The sequence below is a fragment of the Myotis lucifugus genome, unplaced genomic scaffold, assembly GCF_000147115.1.
Source record: "Myotis lucifugus unplaced genomic scaffold, Myoluc2.0 scaffold_14, whole genome shotgun sequence".
NCBI lineage: Eukaryota > Metazoa > Chordata > Mammalia > Chiroptera > Vespertilionidae > Myotis > Myotis lucifugus.
The window spans coordinates 13,412,024-13,434,334 of record NW_005871062.1 but is presented as its reverse complement, the minus strand read 5'-3'; the positions used below and the strand labels follow the sequence as shown (position 1 = coordinate 13,434,334).

The following is a 22,311-nucleotide window of genomic DNA, read 5'->3' as shown; positions in this document are numbered from 1 at the left end:
GTGTGTGGGAGGCAAGCAATCGATGTGTCCCACATTGGTGTTTCTCTCTCTCTGTTTCTCCCCCTCCTTTCTACTCTCTAAAAATCAGTGGGGGAGAGGAGGATGAATATCTCCAGGTGAGGATTAACAAAAGAAAGAGAAGAAGAAGACATCCGAATTAAATGCTGAAAGTGAAGCAAATGGAGGATCAGGAGCTTAAGAAGAGAGCAGTCACCAAGAGCAGCAGAAGCAATAAAAAGAGGACCAACAATGCTGATTACAAATGTCATCACCAGAAAGCAGAGCCTCTTAAAAGACTTCCTACTCCTCTGATCTCAGGAATCTAATTAATTCACTATTGCTGAATGTGCTGTGATCTTCTTTTAAATGGGAACTAAACTTTACCTTCACACTTTTTTCCTCCTCCTTTAGTATATCTTCCAAATTGGTAGCTTTCTCTTCTGCTGACATAGTTTTCTCAGTTATCTGCTCTAATTTTTCTTTTGCATTCTCATTAGATTTTTTAATTCTGTGTAACCTAGAAAGAGTTTATAATAAAAAAACAGAAAACATGTCTAGAGGTATTGAATGCAAACAAACAAGGAATAGTTTGTCCTACAATTTTTTCATATAACTTTAAGTTATATGAAAAAATTTTACCATAAACCATTTTATTACCAATACATAGTTAATATGCCATAAAAATATTACTCCTGAGCCTTTGTGATGAAACACCTGTGACATTTTTTAATTTAATAATTTAGTAGCTATAATTTTATAGCTATTTAACAAAAAAATATGTTTCTAGAAGTAAATTAAGAACTATAAATATATTTAAACATCTTTTCTCTTACCTTGTTGTTTCTCCTTCAATATCCTTCTTTATTTTGGAAGTATTTTTCCTCAGAGCTTCTACTTCACTGGAACTTCTATTCACAGTGGCTTTTAAAGAATCCAGCTATTTATTAATTAACAGACAGAAAGTATATATTTACTCTGTATTTTATAAATTTTTTAAAATATATTTTATTGATTTTTTTACAGAGAGGAGGGGAGAGGGATAGAGAGTTAGAAACATCGATGAGAAACACCGATCAGCTGCCTCTTGCACGCCCCCTACTGGGGATGTGCCCGCAACCAAGGTACATGCCCTTGACCAGAATCGAACCTGGGACCCTTGAGTCCGCAGGCTGACGCTCTATCCACTGAGCCAAACTGGTTAGGGCATGTATTTTATAAATTAATTTCATTTCCAAAAATTCCTTTTTGAAGCACTTCAATTTTTAACCTTCATCATTCCCATAAACATGATAACCATATTGCTGTAATACATATTAACAGCTTTTCTTTTTGATCTAATATTACAGTTTAAACTGCTTGTATAATACTAGCAAATTATAAAGACCCACATATATGTGTTTAAAATACATTAGAGCAAAACCTCACAACATTGGATTTGACAATGATTTCTTGGATGTGACACCAAGGGCACAGAGAACAATTAAAAATTAGATAAGTTGGACTTCATTAAAATGAAAAACTTTTGTGCATCAAAAGACAATATCTACACAGTAAAAAGGCAATCAACAGAATGAAAGAAAATTTGCAAATCAATATGTGGTAAGGGATTAATATCCAGGATGTATGGAGATCTCCTAAAACTCAACAACAACAAAAGATTAAAAACTGGGCAAAGGGCCTAAATATACATTTCTCCAAAGAAGACATACAAATAACCAAAAAGCACATGAAAATATGCTCTACATCATTAACCATTAGGAAAATGCAAATCAAAACTACAATAAAATTCCACCTCACACCCATTAGGAGGGCTACTATAAAAGATAATAATAACTAGTATTGGTGAAAGTGTGGAGAAATTAACCCTGTTGGTACAGCCCCTGTGGAAAACAGTACGACAGTTTCTCAAAAAATTAAAAACAAAATTACCATACGATCCAGCAATTGTGAGGTAAATGTATACCCATGTTCATAGCAGCATTATTCATAATAGCTAAAAAATGGAAGCAACCCAAGTGTCCATGGACAGACGAATGGATAAGCAAAATGTGGTATACACATACAATGGAATAGTATCCAGCCTTAAAAAGAAAGGAAATTTTGACATATGCTACAACATGGATGAATCTTGAGGACATTATACTAAATGAAATAAGCCAGTCACAAAATACTGGATGATTCCACTTATGTGAGGTACTTAAAGTAGTCAAAATCATAGAGACAAAATAGAATGGTAGTTACCAGGGAATGGTAGAAGGGAGGGATGTGGAGCTATTGTTTAGTGGGTACAGTTTTATTTTTACAAGAAAAAAAGAGGTATGGAGATAGATGGTGCTGATGGCAGTACAACATTAGGGACGTATTTAATACCAGTAAGAACACTTAAAATGGTTAAGATGGGGGAGAACCAAGATGGTGGCATAGATAAATGCCAGTACTCGCTGCCTCCCACAACCACATCAAAATTACAACTAAAATACAGAACAACCATCATTCAGAACCACCTGAAATCTGGCTGAATGGAAGTCCTGCAACTAGAGAAGTAAAGAAAGCACATCGAGATTGGTAGGAGGGACAGAGGCACAGAACGGGCTGGTCCAACACCCATGTGCGCCATATTTTTAATTGGGAAGGATATCTCCAAGGCCTCCATGAGAAGCAGGGGTTTCCAGCCCCACACTAGATCCCCAACCCAGGATTCCAGAGTTGGGAAGAGAAGTCCCTGTAACTTCAGGCTGTAAAAACCAGCAAGAATTGTAGCTAAGAGACACGGGTCTCTTAAAGGGCCCACACATGAATCTACTTAGTGCCGCTTCCTCTGAGTTCCAACTCTGAGTGGTGGCTTTGGGAGAATCCATACAGGGAGGAACTGGACTGTTTGGCATTGAGGTAGGAACTCAGGGGTGGCTTTCTCCCAGTTAATGGTGTTCACAGGGGTCATTGTTCCTGTGCTGGGACTTCCCCCATCGCAGAGCTGACTGGCAGCTATATCTGAGTTTCCATCAGCCTGGCCCACACTGCTCATTCTATCCTGGTGATTCCCTGAAACCCTGCCTCATTCAATTTGCAGCCCCATTCAAGCTGTTTGCGCCTGCTTTTCCATATGAATGGCCAGACGTTGCTAAAATCTCTTTAAAAAGCGGCAGCAGGTGTCAGTGTGTCCCAAACCTATCAATAAAAGGCCCAAGACCCAGAATTAACACCAGCCTACCTTGCTTCACACCTGGGCCTTGCCTGGGCACTTCCTAGCCCAATATAAGTAACAGCCATCTGCAGATCTCTGTGCAGTGGCTAACTCTGCACCTCCTGAAAAGCCCCAGAGCCAGTGTACCTGGTGGACAGCTTCAGACCATAGCAGATTACAAGTGATACATTCAAGGGGCAGACTCAGTGAGCATCAAAGCCCCAATGCAGCAAATCCTGCTCCATAGGGGTGTCTCCTGCACTACAGCTCTTCCATTGTAGATGGCAGCTGATCCTCATAGTCAGTTGGCCTGGAGGTCAATCCCTCCCAGTGATGCCAACAGCAAGCAAAGCTCAACTACAACAGGAATGTGCATACAGACCACACAGGGACATACCTAGAGTGCCCAGCTCAGGTGACTGGGGAGACTGAACCACTGGGCCCTATAGGACATGTAATACACAAGGCCACTCTACCAACTCAAGGAGACATAGCAGCTCTACCCAAAAATAGAAACAACACAGGGAAGCAGCCAAAATTCAGAGACAAAGAAACATGTTACAAATGAAAGCAATGGAAGAAAGTAAACTACTGGATACAGAAACGATGATTATAAGGTTCCTCAAAGGCCTTAATGAGAGCTTCAAGGGACTTAGTGAGACTTTCAAGGATCTTAGTGAGAATGTCAAAGACATGAAAAAAGACCAGTCAGAAATTAAGCATACACTAACTGAAATAAAGATAATTTACAGGGATTCAACACTGGAGTAGAGGATTCTGAGAATCAATTCAATGATTTGGAATATGAGGAAGCAAAAAAACACCCAATCAGAAGAGCAAAAATAAAAGAATCCAAAAATATAAAGATTGTGTAAGGAGCCTCTGGTACAACTTCAAGCATACCAACATTTACATAATAGGGGTGCCAGAAGGAGAAGAGAGAGAAAGCAAGATATTGAAAACCTATCTGAAGAAATTACAAAAAAACTTTCCCTACCTGGTGAAAGAAATAGACCCAAACAAGAGGAACCCAAAGAGGCTCACACCAAGACACATCATAATTAAAATGTCAAGGGTTAAAGAGAAAGAGAGAATCTTAAAAGCAGCAAGAGAAAAGCAGTTAGCTAACTATAAGGGAGCACCTGATTTCTTAACAGAAACTTTGTAGGCCAGAAGGGTGTGGCAAGAAATATTCAAAGTAATGAAAGACATGCAACCAAGATGACTCTACCCAGAAAAGCTATTATAAAGAGCTTCACAGACAAGAAAAAGCTAAAGGAGTTCATCACCACCAAACTGCTATTACATGAAATGTTGAAGGGTGAAATGTTGAAGGGTATTCTTTAAGAAGAGGAAGAAGAAGAAAAAAATAAGAATAAAATGGCAATAAATATATATCTATAAATATATATCTATCAACAATTGAACCTAAAAACAAATAAACAAACAAGAAATCTAATGAACAAAATAAATTGAGGAATAGAAACGTGGAACATACTGACAAATCTCAGAGGAAAGGGATGAGGTGGGTGTGGGGAGAAATTAACCAAGGATCTTATATGCATATATGCATTACCTATGGACACAGAAAATAGGGTGGCGAAGGCCTAGAGTGGGGCAGAAACCAGGTGGAGGGGGGCAATGGGGGAAGGATGGGTGACACCTGTAATACTCTCCACAATGGTTAAGATGGTAAATTGTATGTTACATGTATCTTATCACAATAAAAAATTGGAGAAAAGAAATGAATGAATGATATGTGCTACAACATGGATGAACCTTGAAAATATTATGTAAGTAAAAAATCCAGCCCAGCTAACATGGCTCAGTGGTTGAACGTTGACCTATGAACCAGGAAGTCACGGTTCAATTGCTGGTCAGAGCACATGCCCAGGTTGCAGCCTCTATCCCCCGTGTGGGGTATGCAGGAGGCAGCCAATCAATGATTCTCTGTCATCATTGATGATTCTATCTCTCTCTCCTTTTCCCTTCCTCTCTGAAATCAATACAAATATATTTTTTAAAAAAGAATCCCAGACACAAAAGGCTCCATACTATATGATTTCATTTATATGAAATATCCAAAAGAAGCAAATCCATAGTGAAACAAAGTAGATTAGTAGCTGCCAGGAGCTGGTTGGAGGGGGAAAAGAAAGTGATTGCTAATGGGTGTGGGGGTGCCTTTTAAAGTGACAAAAATATTGTAAAATTAGATTGTGGTGGTGTGTGCACAATTCTGTGAATACACTAAAAATTATGGTTTGTGGATTATATCTCAATAAATAAATTATGAAGAAATCCCTGCATTATTTTTTATTATTGTTATTTTTTTCTTTATTGATTAAGATATTACATATGTGTCCTAATCCCCCCTTCCCTCCGCCCCCCGCCCCACTCATACCCTCACCCCCCTGGTGTCTGTGTCCATTGGTTAGGCTTATATGCATGCATACAAGTCCTTTGGTTGATCTCTCCCCCTTACCCCCACCCTCCCCTACCTTCCCTCTGAGGTTTGACGGACTGATCAATGCTTCTCTGTCTCTGGATCTGTTTTTGTTCATCAGTTTATTTTGTTCATTATATTCTACAAATGAGTGAGATCATGTGATATTTATCTTTTCTGACTGGCTTATTTCGCCTGCATTCTTTTCTGTAATTGGTTTAAATTTTAAAATGTTTAAAAACAAGTTATTAGCAGTGGCATTTAACTTAGGCAAGAAATTCATTTATTTTACTTTTTTAGGATCTTCTGTAATTATTCTCTTTAGGCAAAAGAAAAACTTTCATTTTCATCAGAAATAAAAAGCATAATACCTTATAGAATAAAATGCTCTACAATATTCCAAATTCCCATCTAAACAATGTTAACTTCACATACTATGGTCTTGAGATATAAGTTTCATAAAGAACTCTTTATTGCTAACGAGGGGAATTGCTACCTCTCCCTATGGAATAACCTAGTCAGCATGAACGCTGCAAAAGAAGAACAAAACAGCAGTTTTCTCCTCTCTTAATCTGTTTCATGGTATTTGACCACTACATCATTCCACTACCAGACTGAAATTTATTCCTTAACAAGGTGAGAAACTGAACTTAAATAGGTAGCCCCACCATATACGTAGCAATGGAAAGATACTTCAAGTTATCACTAAGGTTAATATTCACCTTCACATTTTCCTATTTGCCGGTTATCATATAATTATGATTTCCAAGCGAGACCCTTTGGGAGCCTTTTGCCTGAGGTCACTAACAAAACATGTGTGACAGGTAGTTGGGCACTGCACAACTCCAGGGGGAGCCCTTCACACCACCTGTGCCAATGGCACCCCCTGATGCCTTCACCAACCAGGGCTCAGCTCAGAGTATCCTGAAAGTCCCACAACATGAAAGGACGAAAAAAATAAAATAAAATAAGGCAGTACCTTAATCAAAGGAAAGGCTTCGTGCTTACTTTTATAGCAATTTCCCATAAACACACAAACCAGTCTTTTTAGTTGCCATACCTCATCCTTCAGCTGATTTTTATGAACTTCATGCTGCTGGTATTCTTTTCTACATTTTGAAACTTTACGATCAGCAACAGAAATTTTTTTCTCATACTCTGTGTTATTTCCAATCTCACTTTCCAAAAACTTGATCTTTTCCTTAACCAAATTTTCTTTTTCTCTTGTTTCCTGTTTTATCTTTGCTAATGTCTAGGATAAAAAAAAAAAGTAAATATATGTTTAATATGATGATCAAAATGAAAACTAAAAGAAATTTAGTTTTTATTTTTCTATTATTATATTTAGTATTTATTTTATCAAAACTTAAGAGAATGTTTTTAAGAGAGACTATATTTATATGAACTAAAACAAAATATTAATATGCTACACACCAAAAATAGTAAGCTTATATTTTTAAAGGTCTCTATATTTTCTTTCATCTACTTGGTACTTTGCTAAAGAGATGAGGAAAATATCAACCTTTTATGAATGAAAAGTGACATTTAAAAAATATAACAGTGTTATATATTTTTAACATGGAAAGTTTAATTTCAATGAAATTTTCCAAATATTTCATAGGACCAGTTTGTTTTTCATCTTTTGAGAATAGCATTTTAGTTACTGGCTCCAATAGGAATTCCTTCACTCAGGCTTTTTGATGGTCTTGACTATACAAATTAACAGAATATGGGAAGCAGTAGCTGAGATGTGGACAGAGCGTTATGAGAACAAAGAGAATAAGGTCTACCCAAGAGGAGTCATTAAAGGCATATCTAACAAGCTTAATTTAAGTCGGCCTAAAAAGACAAATGGAGATACATAAAAACTCAGTGTAGTAAAAGCGCATGGTTGGGGGGGGCAGAGATAGAATAGGGATATATTAAGAAGGGGTGGGTCAGATGAAAGGGATGAGGCTGGAAAAGTAGAGGTTGAGGCTGAACTGTGGAGAAACCCTATTTTTCAATTGTTATGTCAAAGAGGGTCAACTTTTAAGCAATATGGAACAAAAATGATTGTAGAGCTGGGGAATAAAAGATCATATATGTTTTTTACAAGTGATTATTACTGCAATATGTTGGATGAATTGGAGGGTGAAGAAAAATTTACCCTAAAATACATTTCTTGCAAGTTTTCTGAAATGGGGTCCCACCAAACAACTAATCCCAGGAGATGGGTGTGGGGGAGGCATGTGGTCTGAAATTAGTAAGTTTTAGAAATGCTACATGTAATATTATACATATTAGCATATTAAGTGGATATATATCTGAGATGCACTGCATTTAAAAAAAACATTTTTAATTTGCTTAATCTAGTATTCCTCTATGTTCTCTATGATAAGTAACATTCTATAATTGTAGCAGTCTATGTATCTACTGTGTTCATTCAACCAAAAGACAGGTCAAAACTTCTTAGGTTTATATATGGCAAATGATCATTCTGGAATTTCCTGCTTTATACTGATTTTTCTACTACTTAATCAGATGCTTTAATTCTACTTCAGTGTCCACATTATTTAACAGTGCTATCTATTCACAGGTAAGTTTTCATATAGGTAATGCTTATAAGTAATATCTCAAAATGTTTATACTGCAATAAAAGCATAATGGAAAAATATTTATAAATAATGAAAAGTTTCTTTTAAGAAGACAATTCCAGGATCCTATGGTCTGACTCCTGCCAAGAAGACTCGGAGAAGGCAGAAATTGTTTTGGAGGGAAAAAAACACAAAAGGGTCCAATGTCATATTTAACTTTCTAGTGGTGTGAACCGGCTCTCACTGGCTCACCACAACTGACTTGCACATCTCTTCTCAGCGCTGTGTCCAGTGAAGTCCTGTTGGTATGGAAATAGTTTCATCACAGAAATCAGAAATGCCACAGATCGGGGGCCAGTTGTTAAACACTCAGAAGCATACCTCTACCTGGGAGCCATTTCTTAGCAACCTCCCCAGCCTCCTACAATACAGACAGCCTGTAAGGAACCACTGTGAGTATGACAAGTTGTATATTCTGCCAAATCAGCAGGCTCTCCCTTCAACTGTGGGGTTGTATGAGAATTAATTGTGGATCTGCAGTCTTAGATTGGGCACATTTTATTTATACAGAGGAAGTAGTTTAGGACTTGATGTTTGAAAGCAATGAGAAGTCAGTAAAGAGAAACCAACATCAGCATTAACCATGAAAAGGAACTCAGTTAAGACTGGCTCTCCCTTGCCCCTCCTAGGGAGGCCTAGGCCATTTTGTATTCAATCAGTGTGGCATTCCTCCCTTCAGAGCTTCTACCACTTCTATCCCATCATTGGTGCCTCTGCTTCAAAAGTGAAACTTTATTGGAGTCCTGGTTTCTTTCCTGACTCTCCCTTCCTGTCTCTGGGATCCCATGAGGCTCATTTCCCTGCACCTGTGTGTACAGATAGCACACATGTTAAATCCAAGGCACCACAAATAACCGTGTGTATGTAGGGCATTGATTTTACTGCAGTAAGATTATCTAACTTTCTCTTGTTCCACAGTTCAGAGATGGCAGGATCTAGTCTTTGTCATTATACTACCACTAGTGACCTGGTGCACGGATTTGTGCATATTGAAAGGAAATTAATTAGAAGGTGGCAGTGGGATGGGACTGGGCAAGACAGGCTGGACACGCCCTGGAGCCAACCTCCTGGTGGTTTCTCCCTGGCATCTGTGGAATGAGTGGGATCCCTCCAGAAGGTGGGGACCCTCGTCCTGGCCTGTGGGGATCAGGCTGAAACCCGCTCTCCGACATGCCCCGAGGAGTCCTGGAGTTGCTGTCGTACAGGGTGTGGAACGCAAATGTGTAGTAAACCAGACTCGGGGCTAACAGTTCCCCAGCAACAACATAACCCATGGCCGCAGGTGGAATGGCATGGCCCCACAAGGAGTTGGCTCCCTCCTCTCTGGTTTCGGGGTGCGTCACCAAAGAACTGCCGCTGCCAAGTCACTGCAGCTCGGCAGCTCCTGCTTTGAGTGTCTGCCCCCGGTGGTAAGTGCGCATCATAGTGACTGGTTGGATGGGTGGAGGGACACTTAGCATATTAGCCTTTTATATATATAGATAAGTAGTATACATAAAATCACATTTCTAAATGAATGGAGTCAGCTTTGAAAAACATTTACCAAAATTAATGAATCTCCTACAAAAGTGACTTTCAAATAACATTGTGGTTTACAGTTGAAATTAATGAGTTAAACACAAAAGAGAATAAATACAGCTGAACATTGCAAGGACCAAACAACTACTTTACCAAGGCACAGTTATCAATGTCTCGATCTCTCTTCTTCATCTGTTCTATTGTGCTTTCCCACTGTTTAATGAGTTCTTGTCTCTCATTATGAATCCTACGAAAATCTTGCGCTGCTTTATCCAATTCTAACTGTCAAATAGAGAGCAATAACATTTCTTGAATGTAAGTGCTTTTGCCAACATCACTTAAACAATTAAGAAATAAAAAAATCTTCACTGAACCAACCTGTGCACTTAGAGTCTCTGTAGTTTCATTGTCAAGTACCTTTCTTTTCTGATTACCTTCCAAAGTCAGCCTTTCTAATTGCAGGGTCAGTGCCTATGTAGTTACATGCAAAAATAGGTATGATTATCATTGGATTAACTTAAAACTATTAGCGTATCTCATATTAAGTTTTATTATATTACTAGAGGCCCAGTGCATGGATTCATGCACAGGTGGGGTCCTTCGGCCTGGCCTGCGGGGATTGGGCCGAAACTGGCTCTCTGACATCCCCCGAGGAGTCCCGGATTGCGAGAGGGTGGTTCTTGGGTGACGCACCCTGCAATTGGGCTCCCTCCTCTCTGGTTCTGGGTGCATCACCCGAGATCCGAAGCTGCCAAGTCACTGCAGCTTGGCAGCTCCTGCGTTGCGCATCTGCCCACTGGTGGTCAGTGCACATCATAGCTACCGGTCAGACAGTTGGACGATTGCTTAGGCTTTTATATATATATATATTTGATACCCAAAACAAATACTATATATATGCACATATAAATGTATATATTCTTAATCTTTTAACCTCTAGGGCTGCAATGAAAATTGTTTTTTAAAAGACTTTTAATACATTTTAAAGTATGTTAGAAAAAAGATGAACAATTTTCCATTTAAAATAATGCATTTGGTATTAAGTCTATTAGAAAATAGCATGTTTCATTATACTAAAGCATTACCATATTTCATTACAACTAGATTTTAAATAATAATTATAATAATATATTAAATAATCAAAGCACTAAAGTCTTAAATCAGCTAAAACTATATGTAATGACAAAATTTTGTAGGTATTTGAATATACTCATTTTTCTAGAGAAAGGATACTTGGCTTTATTAGATTCTGGAAGGAAACTGACCCCAAAAATGTTTAAGAAGTACTGCTCTAAAATTCTAAGTCCAATTTAGATAAAAAGGTTGACACACTACAGAATCAGAGAAAACCTGACATTACAATTTCTAATTTCTCACCCTAATTTTATTATCATCTTGTTGTGCATACTTCTGGAGAGTGAGGGCATCACTATCTTTGTGAGCTGATTCTTCTAACCAGGCCTCCAACGCCTGCTGGTCCCAGTTCATTTGACGTTTCAAATCATCCAATTTTTGAGTAAATTTAAATATCTGATTCTAATATCCAAAGAGAGAGGACAGGGTGAGATTAAAAAAACATTATTTACAATATAACCTAAAATAAAACATAGCATTACATACTATACAGAACACATAATAAAGAAAAAAAGGAATCCTGTCCCTGACCTCTAGATGAATAGTAGTATAATATACCATATTTAATCATGTAACTATAATACTGGCATTTTAATTTTTTTAGTTGTAAAACAGAGGAGAAATTATTATAAATAGTTGAGAATAGTAGTTACTTTAAAAGATGTTAGGGGAGTTCCCCCAAAGCAATCTCATTAGTCATTCCATCATAGCCACCTCAAGAGAATGTGCCATCTTAGGAAAAATAATGAGCTTGATATGCTAACTCAAGCCCAAGACAAGTCCCCTTCAGCCCCATTTCCTACCAGATTGCTGCTGCCTCTAAGAAGCCTCTTACACAGAAATTATGAAAGCACTTCTAATTGAAATAAATTCAGCAGTTAAGAAAATAAAAATGTTTCTGTACATATATTCATTTAACAAATCTAGATTCATAAAAGAAAACTGATGAATACACAGACACAAATTAATATAATAAAATATGTGTGTGTATATATACATATACATATATACGTGTGTGCATTTCCATATGCATATACATATGTAAAGAGAAGAGTCGAATTTGGAAAAAGTGCCCAAATCAAGTAACTAAAAACTAAGAAAAAGAAAAAAATATGTACAGTAGCTTAATACTGGTCATAAGTTGACAAGTTAATATGAAAGGTAAAATCAATAAAGAATGAAACTCAAAATTAAAAGTGATATTTTAAAATGTGGCTTTTAAAAATGTAGCACTTATGAATAAATTATGCCTAGCATTGTATAACAGGCAATCAACATGGTGGTTTGCATATAGTAAGGTTCAATGAGTATCTGGTAAATGAACATTGGGAAAATAAATGTAACATTCTATCACTGTTTCATTCAAATCGCAGCTCCATGTGCCTTCCATTGTCCAAGAAAACAATGTAAGAAAATGTTAGGAAACTAATGAACGCCTTTCCCATACAGAAGAAAGCCAGTGTTTGTTTGGTGAGGGAAGCAGGAACAATGGCACAAAATTTTAAGCAACATTTCAACACATACTTCCTTATCACTTTTCTTTTCCCGTATTAAAGTGATGTCATTTTCCAGTCTTTGGATTTCATTTTTCACTCGACCCAGCTCTCTTTCTGCAATGGTCTTAAAATGCTCTTCACTTTCAATCTCATGTTCCCTGGCTTTGCAAAGAGCCTACAGAAAAACATACAAGAGAGACTTTTTACATTTTAGTATTAAAAATATTTATAATAATCCATTAGACAAAAACATAACGAAGTTCCCACAAAATGCCTATATTAAGTATCATTAATTCCACTTCTCTTAAACCTATACCACATTAGACTTTGTGATTCAGTGTAGACAGTGTTGTTTACTATTTATAAGAGAATTAATTCGTGGAATGTGTTAGGAGAAAAATACTGTTGTCAGTGATTTTCAGATACTAGGTTGGGCTAGGGAATTTGCAGAAAACCAAACTTTATATGGTTATACTTTAAACTATCTAACTAATAATTTAATCTTAGCTTACTGTAAAAACAATAATTAATTAATTAAAAATTTAATAAAAATATACATCATTACTTAACTAAAAATAAGAAATAAAACTGACTAAAAATACTTGGGAAATGGGATAGTTATATGAATTGATCACATAAATTAGCAGAGATAATTTTTAAATAATTATGCAAACATTGGTTATAAATATTTCCTAGACTATATTAATAAACGAACATGCCTTTGTTATGCTTCACTTAATAAAATAGTACTTGTTGACTACTGATTTTACATTGCTTTAAAGTTATCACCATTGGTATTATTTTTACATTGTTAAAGCTGTTACTGTTGTAGGAAGTTTACTACTTTCGTCTCTTATCTTAGTTAAGGTTTGACTATAATAAAATATACCCACAAAGAGTCTCTCTCAGATCCCCAACTCAGTGGTTTAATAACTTGAGGAAAAGATGTTGTTCCTACCATTTATTAATTACTCAATCATATCAGGATTCAAAAATATGAAGTATTGTTTTTAGAAGTTCATTAACTTTTTTTTAAATATATATTTTTATTGATTTTTTTACAGAGAGGAAGGGAGAGAGATAGCAAGTTAGAAACATCGAGTCAGCTGCTTCCTGCACACTCCCTACTGGGGATGTGCCAGCAACCAAGGTACATGCCCTTGCCCAGAATCGAACCTGGGACCCTTCAGTCTATAGGCCAACGTTCTACCCACTGAGCCAAACCGGTTAGGGCTCATTAACATTTTAACTTTCTTCTCATAAGACTGTTAAAGCATGAAATAGGAAGATGGCGGCGGATTAAGTGGAAGCTACACTGACACCCTCCCAGGACCAAACTGGAATTACAACTAAAATATAGAAAAACCATCCTGAATAATCAACTGAAGACAAGCTGGAGAGAACCGTGACAACAATGACTTGAAAGTGGAGACAGCATAGAGACTGGTAGGAAGTGCGGAGTCAGGAGAAGGCTGCCAGACTCCCCCCCCCCTGCCCAAAGGATATCTCAGCTGTGGGGGGTTCCTATTGAGAACTCTGCGGTCTAAATCCCACTTGGGTTCCTCAGCCCAGAGCACCAGAACTGAAAAAGCTGCCCACATAACATCTGGCCGTGAAAAGCAGCCGGGTTTCTGTCTACCAGGGTGAGAAGGCTGGAAATGCAGGCACGCTCTTAAAGGGCCGATGGACAAAATTCTGTGTGTAGTCACTGGTCTTGGGCTCCAGCAGGGGGAGGGCAAGAGGGGACTGGAGCTGTGTGAGCAGACTCCAGGGCAGGAGGCTCTGGGGATAGAGCTCAGAGACCAGTCGCCTGGATTCCTGGGCTGAGTCGTTCCCCCAGACTGTCGAGGACATCTTTCTCAAGTTTGCAAAAAGCATGAAATAGTTACTTATCTATATTAATTACAAATTGGCATTTAAAACACAACTTTGTTCATTTTTAAGAATTACATTATTTCAAAGAAATGCAGATGTACTTTTAAAAACAGAGTTTGGCCAAAACAGGTTTGGCTCAGTGGATAGAGCGTCGGCCTGCGGACTGAAAGGTCCCGGGTTCGATTCCGGTCAAGGGCATGTACCTTGGTCGTGGGCACATCCCCAGTAGGAGATGTGCAGGAGGCAGCTGATCGATGTTTCTCTCTCATCAATGTTTCTGACTCTCTATCTCTCTCCTTTCCTCTTTGTAAAAAATCAATAAAAAAATATATACAAAATAAAAAAATTAAAAAGTTAAAAAAAAATAAAAACAGAGTTTGACATGGAAGTTAGTCAACACTCCAGTGCTGATTTGCTGAGCTAATTTTCTGGGCTTCATCAGGGAATGAGGTTCTACACATGAGTAGACTGTCCATAAAACAGATGCTTTGATTAATCACCCTAAGTTTCAATTTGTATTATTTTATTACGTTTTCTAAAATGCAGTATACTGTCCCCAGTTATCCTAAATATAATTTCACGATTATCTCAGGACGTCATTATAAATTTCAGTTCTTAAACTCGGCTAGAAGACTATGCCTAAGGGCTACTGAAGTGTTAGAACTATTTGCTTCCACTCAAAACGGTCCCAGTGGGTAGTGCTAAATAATTAAAAGTAGACAGAAACTCTCTTATGTGTTATATTAAGTCTATTTCTGCTTAAAGTCATTATTTCTCACTGCATCACTGTACCTTTCTCATGCGATCTGTTGCCTAACATTATATTAGACTGTTTGAATGGTGATTTATTCTTTCAAATGAATTAATTATTCCTTGAACTTGGTGGCAGTAGTGAGTTCCTCAAAGACTTTTTTCTGCCTACTTTCAAATTCAAGGCTATGTTCACTATAGATAAGTTATGCTAAATTTTCCTATTATGTCTATAAAATAACATCACAGATATAAATGCAATGGGAAATGTTCCATAACTACACATGATATAATCAACATGAATTTCAACATTATATATACCTGTGTATATAAGAACTCTTGTCTAACATTTTTTAAATGAGAAGCTATAGCATTAATTCGTTCTTCATAGACACGTAGTTGATTTTGCAAGTATGACTTCTCATCCTGCAGCTTTGACAACTGTAAATAATAAACACGATGATTAGTCAAAGTCTAGTAAGTTCTTACCATATTTAAGGATGTAAAATCAAGATTATTTACTTTTCTTTTTTAAAATATTAATTTGAACTTCAAAAATCTACTGCCCTTTCAATTATAAAATGGTGTTGTGTTTTAAAGATTATTGTGGGAAAATTAGCACCACATTAAAACAAAATAGAAATCTCTCTCAGATTTGCAACATTAGCAAGGTCCACAGCTACAATGCTATATTTTAAGTGGAAAAAAAATGAGATCCTATTCCATAATTAAATGACAAGGCCCCAAATCAAACAAGAGCATAGAAACAATGCCTAACAAGAGCAAAAAATAGATCATTAGCCATAAATTTGAAAAGTAGATGTACACCAGGCATAATAGCTCCTATATTTTGTGTCTGTGAATTAGAACCTGAGCAGACCCAAAACAATGTAAGTCCAAAACAAATAAAAACTTTTAGGAAATTGAAGATAGATTCTCAGGACCATTAGAATATGTCATCCCTGAAAGCAATATAGAAGCTCAAAAAAACAAAAATATGCTTCTTTATAGTCTTGAGTTGTAGTTCCAAAAGTGGAGGCTACAACCCAGGAGGGGCACAACACAATTCACCAACGTGCAGAAGAAAATACTTGAATTTTGAACTAAGGAAGAAAGAAAAAAATACGAATTTACTCATTTGTTATGTCCTAAGTAATAGTAAGTATGTATTTTTGGCTTTTTATTTCATTAACTAGAGGCCCAGTGCACAGATTTGTGCACATTGAAAGGAAATTAATTAGAAGGTGGCTGGTGGGGCAGGACTGGGCGAGACGGGCCAGTCACGCCCTGGAGCCAACCTCCTGCGGTCCCTCCTTGGCTGGCCGCACCTGGGGCAGGGCCGGGCTCGAAGGGCATCTGTGGAGTGAGCAGGGTTCCTCTGGCAGGTGGGGTCCCTCAGCCTGGCCTGCGTGGATTGGGCCAAAACCGGCAGTCTGACATCCCCCAAGGGGTCCCAGAGTGCGAGAGGGCACTCTGCAAAGTGGCTGTTGTTTGGCAGCTCCTGAGTTGAGCATCTGCCCCCTGGTGGTCAGTGGGCACCATAGCTACTGGCCAGAGTTTCTGCTCACTGGTCGTCATTGCACATCATAGCTACTGGTCAGACTATTGGACGGTCGCTTAGCCTTTTATATATATAGATTTCAATTTCTAATTCCCTCTTTTGTTTACTTTCTTGTTCTTTTCTTTTTACTTTATTAAAAGTTCTTAGTTTTGTGGGGGTTTTTTGTCTTACTGATTTTTATGGGCTGAATGTTTGTGTCACCCCCACATTGATATGTTGAAGCCCCTAATCCTCAATGTGATGGTACCTGGAGGAGGGCCTTTGGGAGGTAAGTAGGTTTAAATGAGTGTTAATTTAAAAAATGATGGTGGGACACGACCTGATGGTGGGACACTCATGATGAGATTAGTGTCCTTATAATAGAGGAACCAGAGGGTCTCTCTCTGCTGTGTGAGAACACAGGAAGAAGGCAGCCATCTAAAGCCGGAAGAGTGCTCTCACCAGAACCCACCATGCGGACACCCTGATCTCGACTTCTAACCTTCAGAACTGAAAAATAAATGTCTGATTTTGTTTGTTTTTTTAATCATTCAGTCTATGGTATTTTGTTATAGCAACTTAGGCTGCCTAAGACACTGATTAGAAGGCATTTAGGCTATACATTTTCTCTAAGTAAGAGTTTTGCTGCTTCCCATGGGTGTAGGTACCAAGCAGTCTCCTTTAGTTTTCTAATTGGTGACTTTTCCCTTTCAACTTTTATTTGATGTAAGAGCCATCCAGCAATATATTTCTGAGAAACTTGCCTAAATATTTAAATTGAATTTCTTAGTCAGCTCAGACTACCAAAATAAAATACCATAGACTCATGGCTTAAACTAAATAAATTTCTTTCTCACAGTTCTGGAAGCTGGGAAGTCCAAGGTCAAGGTGAAATCTCTTTTCCTAACTTGTAGCTAGCCACATTCTCCTGTGTCCTCACACTCAGCAGAGAGAGAGAGAGAGAGAGAGAGAGAGAGAGAGAGAGAGAGAGAGAGCTCTCTAGTCCAGCCGTGGCCAAACTACGGCCCGCGGGCCGAATCCGGCCCGTTTGAAATGAATAAAACTAAAAAAAAAAAAAAGACCATACGCTTTTATGTAATGATGTTTACTTTGAATTTATATTAGTTCACACAAACACTCCATCCATGCTTTTGTTCCAGCCCTCCGGTCCAGTTTAAGAACCCATTGTGGCCCTCGAGTCAAAAAGTTTGCCCACCCCTGCTCTAGTCTCTCTCTTTTTATAAGGACACTAAACCCCTCATGAGCCCCACCCTCATGACCTTATCTAAACCCAATTACCTCCTGAAAGCCCCCCCTGCTGCAAATACTATCTACATTGAGGTTTAGGGCTTCAACATATGAATGGTTGTGGGGAAGGGGGGACACAAACATTCATTCTCTGACAATAGAAAATCATTTTTTAAATTAACACAAATTCTATTGGCTTATAATCAGAGAATGTGACCTATAAAATTTCTACCACTAATTTTTAAATTGTGGTAAACTGTACATAACAAAAATTTTATCATTTTAACCATTTTTCAAAGTACATTAAGTAGTGGCAAATTTTTTTAATCTAGAATTTTCTACTCAGCCAAATCACCATCAAATATGAAAGCAAATAAAAACATTTTTGACTTAGAATGTTTACCTCCCATACACCCTTCTTAGGGAGAAATACAAGAAAGTATTTCATAAGAGAGAGAGAGAGAGAGAGAGAGGGAGAGAGAGAAGGAGAAATCCAAGAAAAAAGAAGATAGAGTGACAAAGCAGTAAGGGGGGAAAAGGGAATTAACAAGTTAACAATTGGGAAATACGCCAGCAGAAAAATTGTCCATATTGAAAAGCATAGGACTCCAAAAGAAGGAGTGGGAGAAGAGAGTAATTATCTTGAAGATCTGATATAAACTTAAAGCAGGCAATGGAAGGAATCAAACTGGCAACTGAGGATGCAAGGAATTAAAAGCACAATACAGCCATGGCTAGTGGGGCTCAGTGTGTTGGAGTGTCGTCTCCTGCACCAAAAGGTTGTGGTTTCAATTACCTAGGTTGCAGGTTCGATTGCCAGTCAGAGGGAGCACGGTGTTTCTCTCTCACATTGATATTTCTCTCTCTCTCTTTCTCTGTCTCTATCTCTCTCTCTCTCTCCATCTCTCTCTCTCTCTCTCTCTCTCTCTCTCTCTCTCTCTCTCTCCCTCCCTCCCTCCCTCTCTCCCTTCCTCCTTCCCCCTATTTCTAAAATCAATAAGCATGTCCTTGGGTGAGGATTAAAAAAGTAATTAATTAATAAATAATAAAAAATCCTATATAATAAAAGCCTAACATGCTAAGTGACTGACCATTTGTTCAACCATTTGACCAGTTGCTATGATGCGCACTGACCACCAGGGGGCAGATGCTCCGACTGGTAGGTTAGCTTGCTGCTGGGGTCCAGCCGATCAGGACTGGGGAAGATGGGCAGGACACACCCTGGAGTTCTCCTGGGGTCCCTCCCCAGCCTGATCGTGCACCAGTGGGGTCCCTTGGCCTTCTTGTGCCCTCTCACAATCCAGGACCCCTCTGGGGAATGTCTAGCAGGGGTCCTCAAACTACGGCCCACGGGCCACATGCGGCCCGCCAGAAACATTTATCCGGCCCGCCGGGTGTTTTTGCCGCCGCTGTGTGCATAGGAATTTGTTCATAGTTTTTTTTAAAACTATAGTCCGGCCCTCCAACGGTCTGAGGGACAGTGAACTGGCCCCCTGTTTAAAAAGTTTGAGGACCCCTGGTCTAGAGAGCCGGTTTTGGCCTGATCCCCACCAGGCCAAGGGAACCCACTGGTGCACAAATCTGTGCACTGGACCTCTAGTATGTATATAATATCCTGTGAGACAAATATTATGTCACTAATACCAAAAACTAACATTTGAATGGAACTTTAACCTCCATTAATGTCTTTAGAGCTGTGCAACTGATGGGGAAAATAAGACTTTGGGGGGGCTAGCAATCTGAATCTGTGCCAGTAACCTAATGTACATTCTTGATAACCTATATAAAAGTCACTGCCTCTTTCTCCACAATCTGGTCTTGCAAGACCAGTTTACCAAAGTACAACTCCCATTTTACAGAGGCCATAAACCATGAACAATCCCCAGAGGGGGTTATCAGTGCTGGCACCAGGCCAGGCCTTTAGGTGTGGTTTCACAGCCCCCATCCCAACACATGGGGCTTTTTGCAAAGCCGGCGAAAGGTACAGAAGTCCCATCCCATATTTGGGGGACAAAGAAACCAAAGGGTATAAAGGGAAAGCTTCCTCCGTATTGGTTTGCTCAGGATTTGGAGAGAAACAGTCTCCCCTGAGTCACTGTACCGGTACACGTGAAACATCTGAAAATTAATGGGTCTTTCCTGTGTCTCCAAGTACTCCTGTGTGTTCTTCAGTCACCTGGGAAATTCTGTAACAACAACCCAATGTGGTAATTATTTTACTTGTCTTTGGCTTGCAGGAGAAGAAACTGGCTCAGGGCTGGTAAGTATGATCTACACCTAGGGCTGGATACTTCCTCATATTGTGCCTGCATACCTAGTGCTAGATCTCTCACGTTCCCTAATGTTGCCCTTCATTGAAAACAAAAACAAAAATTGCAGCCATCTAAATGTAGGCGTGAGTAAATACGTCAGAAGATTTTGAACAAGAACAAAAAAAGTGAAGGATTTTCATTTTCATTTTTTCAGAGGAGGGAAAACCTTCTCTTCCATTCTCTAAGTAGTGTAAACATCAGTTCTTGGATCCTCTTCCACACAACACACAGGACTTTACACTGGCTGCTGAAGGTTTTTTTGTTTCCTGAGCGAGGCGCAACTTTATTTGGAACAACTACTACGCATTGGTTGCAAGTTGATGTAAAATACTCCTTACGCCGAAACCGGTTTGGCTCAGTGGATAGAGCGTCGGCCTGCGGACTGAAGGGTCCCAGGTTCGATTCCGGTCAAGGGCATGTGCCTGGTTGCGGCACATCCCCAGTAGGAGATGTGCAGGAGGCAGCTGGTCGATGTTTCTCTCTCATCGATGTTTCTAGCTCTCTATCTCTCTCTCCCTTCCTCTCTGTAAAAAATCAATAAAATATATTTTTAAAAAAATACTCCTTACAACTTACAGTATCTTACATCATTCTGTGACAACTAAAGTCTCAATTTGAAAAGCTGCACATTTTGCATTCTTACTAGAACGTCCCTCTTAACTTTTATTTGAGTCGCTCTTAACTTTAACCATCATCGGCAGAACTCGCAGAGAAATGTCAACCAGGGCGTGTTTCGTTGTCCGCACTAACGGTTGCTATGCAAACCATAGAAGTCCCTTTGCAAAATGCGCTTAATTCCGAGGAAGGAGAAAGTGGGCGCGGGAACCAGACTTTCCTCTCCTGCCAAAGAGTCTGGAAATGAACGCTTGGCCGGGGAGGGGAGGAAGGAGTGAAGAATCGGACTTTGTAGTTCTGCACATCAATTATTGTTTCAATATATTTTTTACTGCTTAGCACAGTGGTTCTCAACCTGCCTAATGCTGCTACCCTTTAATAGAGTTCCTCATGTTGTGGTGACCCCCCAACCATAAAATTATTTTCATTGCTACTTCATATCTGTAATTTTGCTACTGTTATGAATCGTAATGTAAATATCTGATATGCAGGATGTATTTTCATTGTTACAAATTGAACATAATTAAAGCATAGTGATTAATCACAAAAACAATATGTAATTATATTCGTGTTTTCCGATGGTCTTAGGCGACCCCTGTGAAAGGGTCCTTCGACCCCCCAAAGGGGTCGCGACCCACAGGTTGAGAACCTCTGGGCCTCAGCAAGTACCGAAAAGGGCGGAAGGTGTGGGAGAAAGGAGAGATGAAGTGGAGGAGCGTTAGACCAAGAAGAGATGGGATTCAGGAAGGAAAGGAGAGAAACAAAAGGATTGGGATATTCTTGCCTACCAGAAAACTCATCACACCCGCCCCCCCTCAAAAAGATACCCCCTCCTTCCGCAGCCTTCTTCACCTGCTTCTCACCTGATCTTCCAGTATCTTGTTCTCCTGGTTCGCCACAGGGATGGCGAAGCCATCGTCCCAGTGCAGCCCTGACAGAAAGTCGCTACTCATGATGGCAAAAGGAACCCTAGGGAGAAAAGGCCCAGGACCAGCACCCGAGGTTCCCACGAAGCTTCGGTGTAATTGCCTCCGGAGCGCTAGCAACCATCTCGCGCCCTTAGTTACCAAACAGGAAGCGCTCGGCCAGGAGGCGGAACTTCCGGTTGCGCAACTCTTTCTTTCTTAAACGCCCAGGGAAATGAGGCATCTTACTCCTTCCAGGGTTCGCTGGGGTTGCCAGGCGCCGGCATAACTTCCCCTTCAAGTGCGGCCCGGACGGCGCCCCCGGAGACTCAATCGGTGGCGCCTGCAGTGACCGGAGGAACCCGGGTACGAGAGAGGGGCGCTGAGCTACGCGACTGCACGAGCGCCCGCGGAAGAGGAGAGCGAATGAAAATAAAAACCCGGGCTCCCTTTGCGTGCGGTGGTGGTGACTTTCATCCGTAGATGGAATCCAGTAGGCTGATGTGGCCTTGTATTTTGAAGCAGAATTCTGCCCCTAAAACCACTGCGGGATGTGGCGATCCTCGTCTGGTTTAGTGGAATGGTCTTCCTCCCCTGCGCACCTGCCCCACGGTAGCGTCCTAACTGAGCACCAAAGTGGATGCACAGAGTTTGG

The 22,311-nt window shown here is 39.4% G+C and overlaps 1 protein-coding gene across 1 annotated transcript in view; it reads right to left on the bottom strand.

The window, feature by feature from the left end:
* Positions 1–21,789, bottom strand: part of CCDC39 (coiled-coil domain containing 39) — a 49,567-nt gene extending 27,778 nt beyond the window's left edge. The window contains exons 1-9 of the mRNA XM_006084880.3: positions 21,615–21,789; positions 15,358–15,477; positions 12,440–12,586; positions 11,159–11,317; positions 10,160–10,252; positions 9,935–10,063; positions 6,688–6,879; positions 834–937; positions 385–517 (exon numbers count right to left, since the gene is read on the bottom strand). Of these exons, the coding sequence (XP_006084942.1) occupies positions 385–517; positions 834–937; positions 6,688–6,879; positions 9,935–10,063; positions 10,160–10,252; positions 11,159–11,317; positions 12,440–12,586; positions 15,358–15,477; positions 21,615–21,704 (1,167 nt within the window). The 5' untranslated portion in view covers positions 21,705–21,789. The remainder of the gene's footprint in view (positions 1–384; positions 518–833; positions 938–6,687; positions 6,880–9,934; positions 10,064–10,159; positions 10,253–11,158; positions 11,318–12,439; positions 12,587–15,357; positions 15,478–21,614) is intronic.
* Positions 21,790–22,311: the final 522 nt, after the last annotated feature.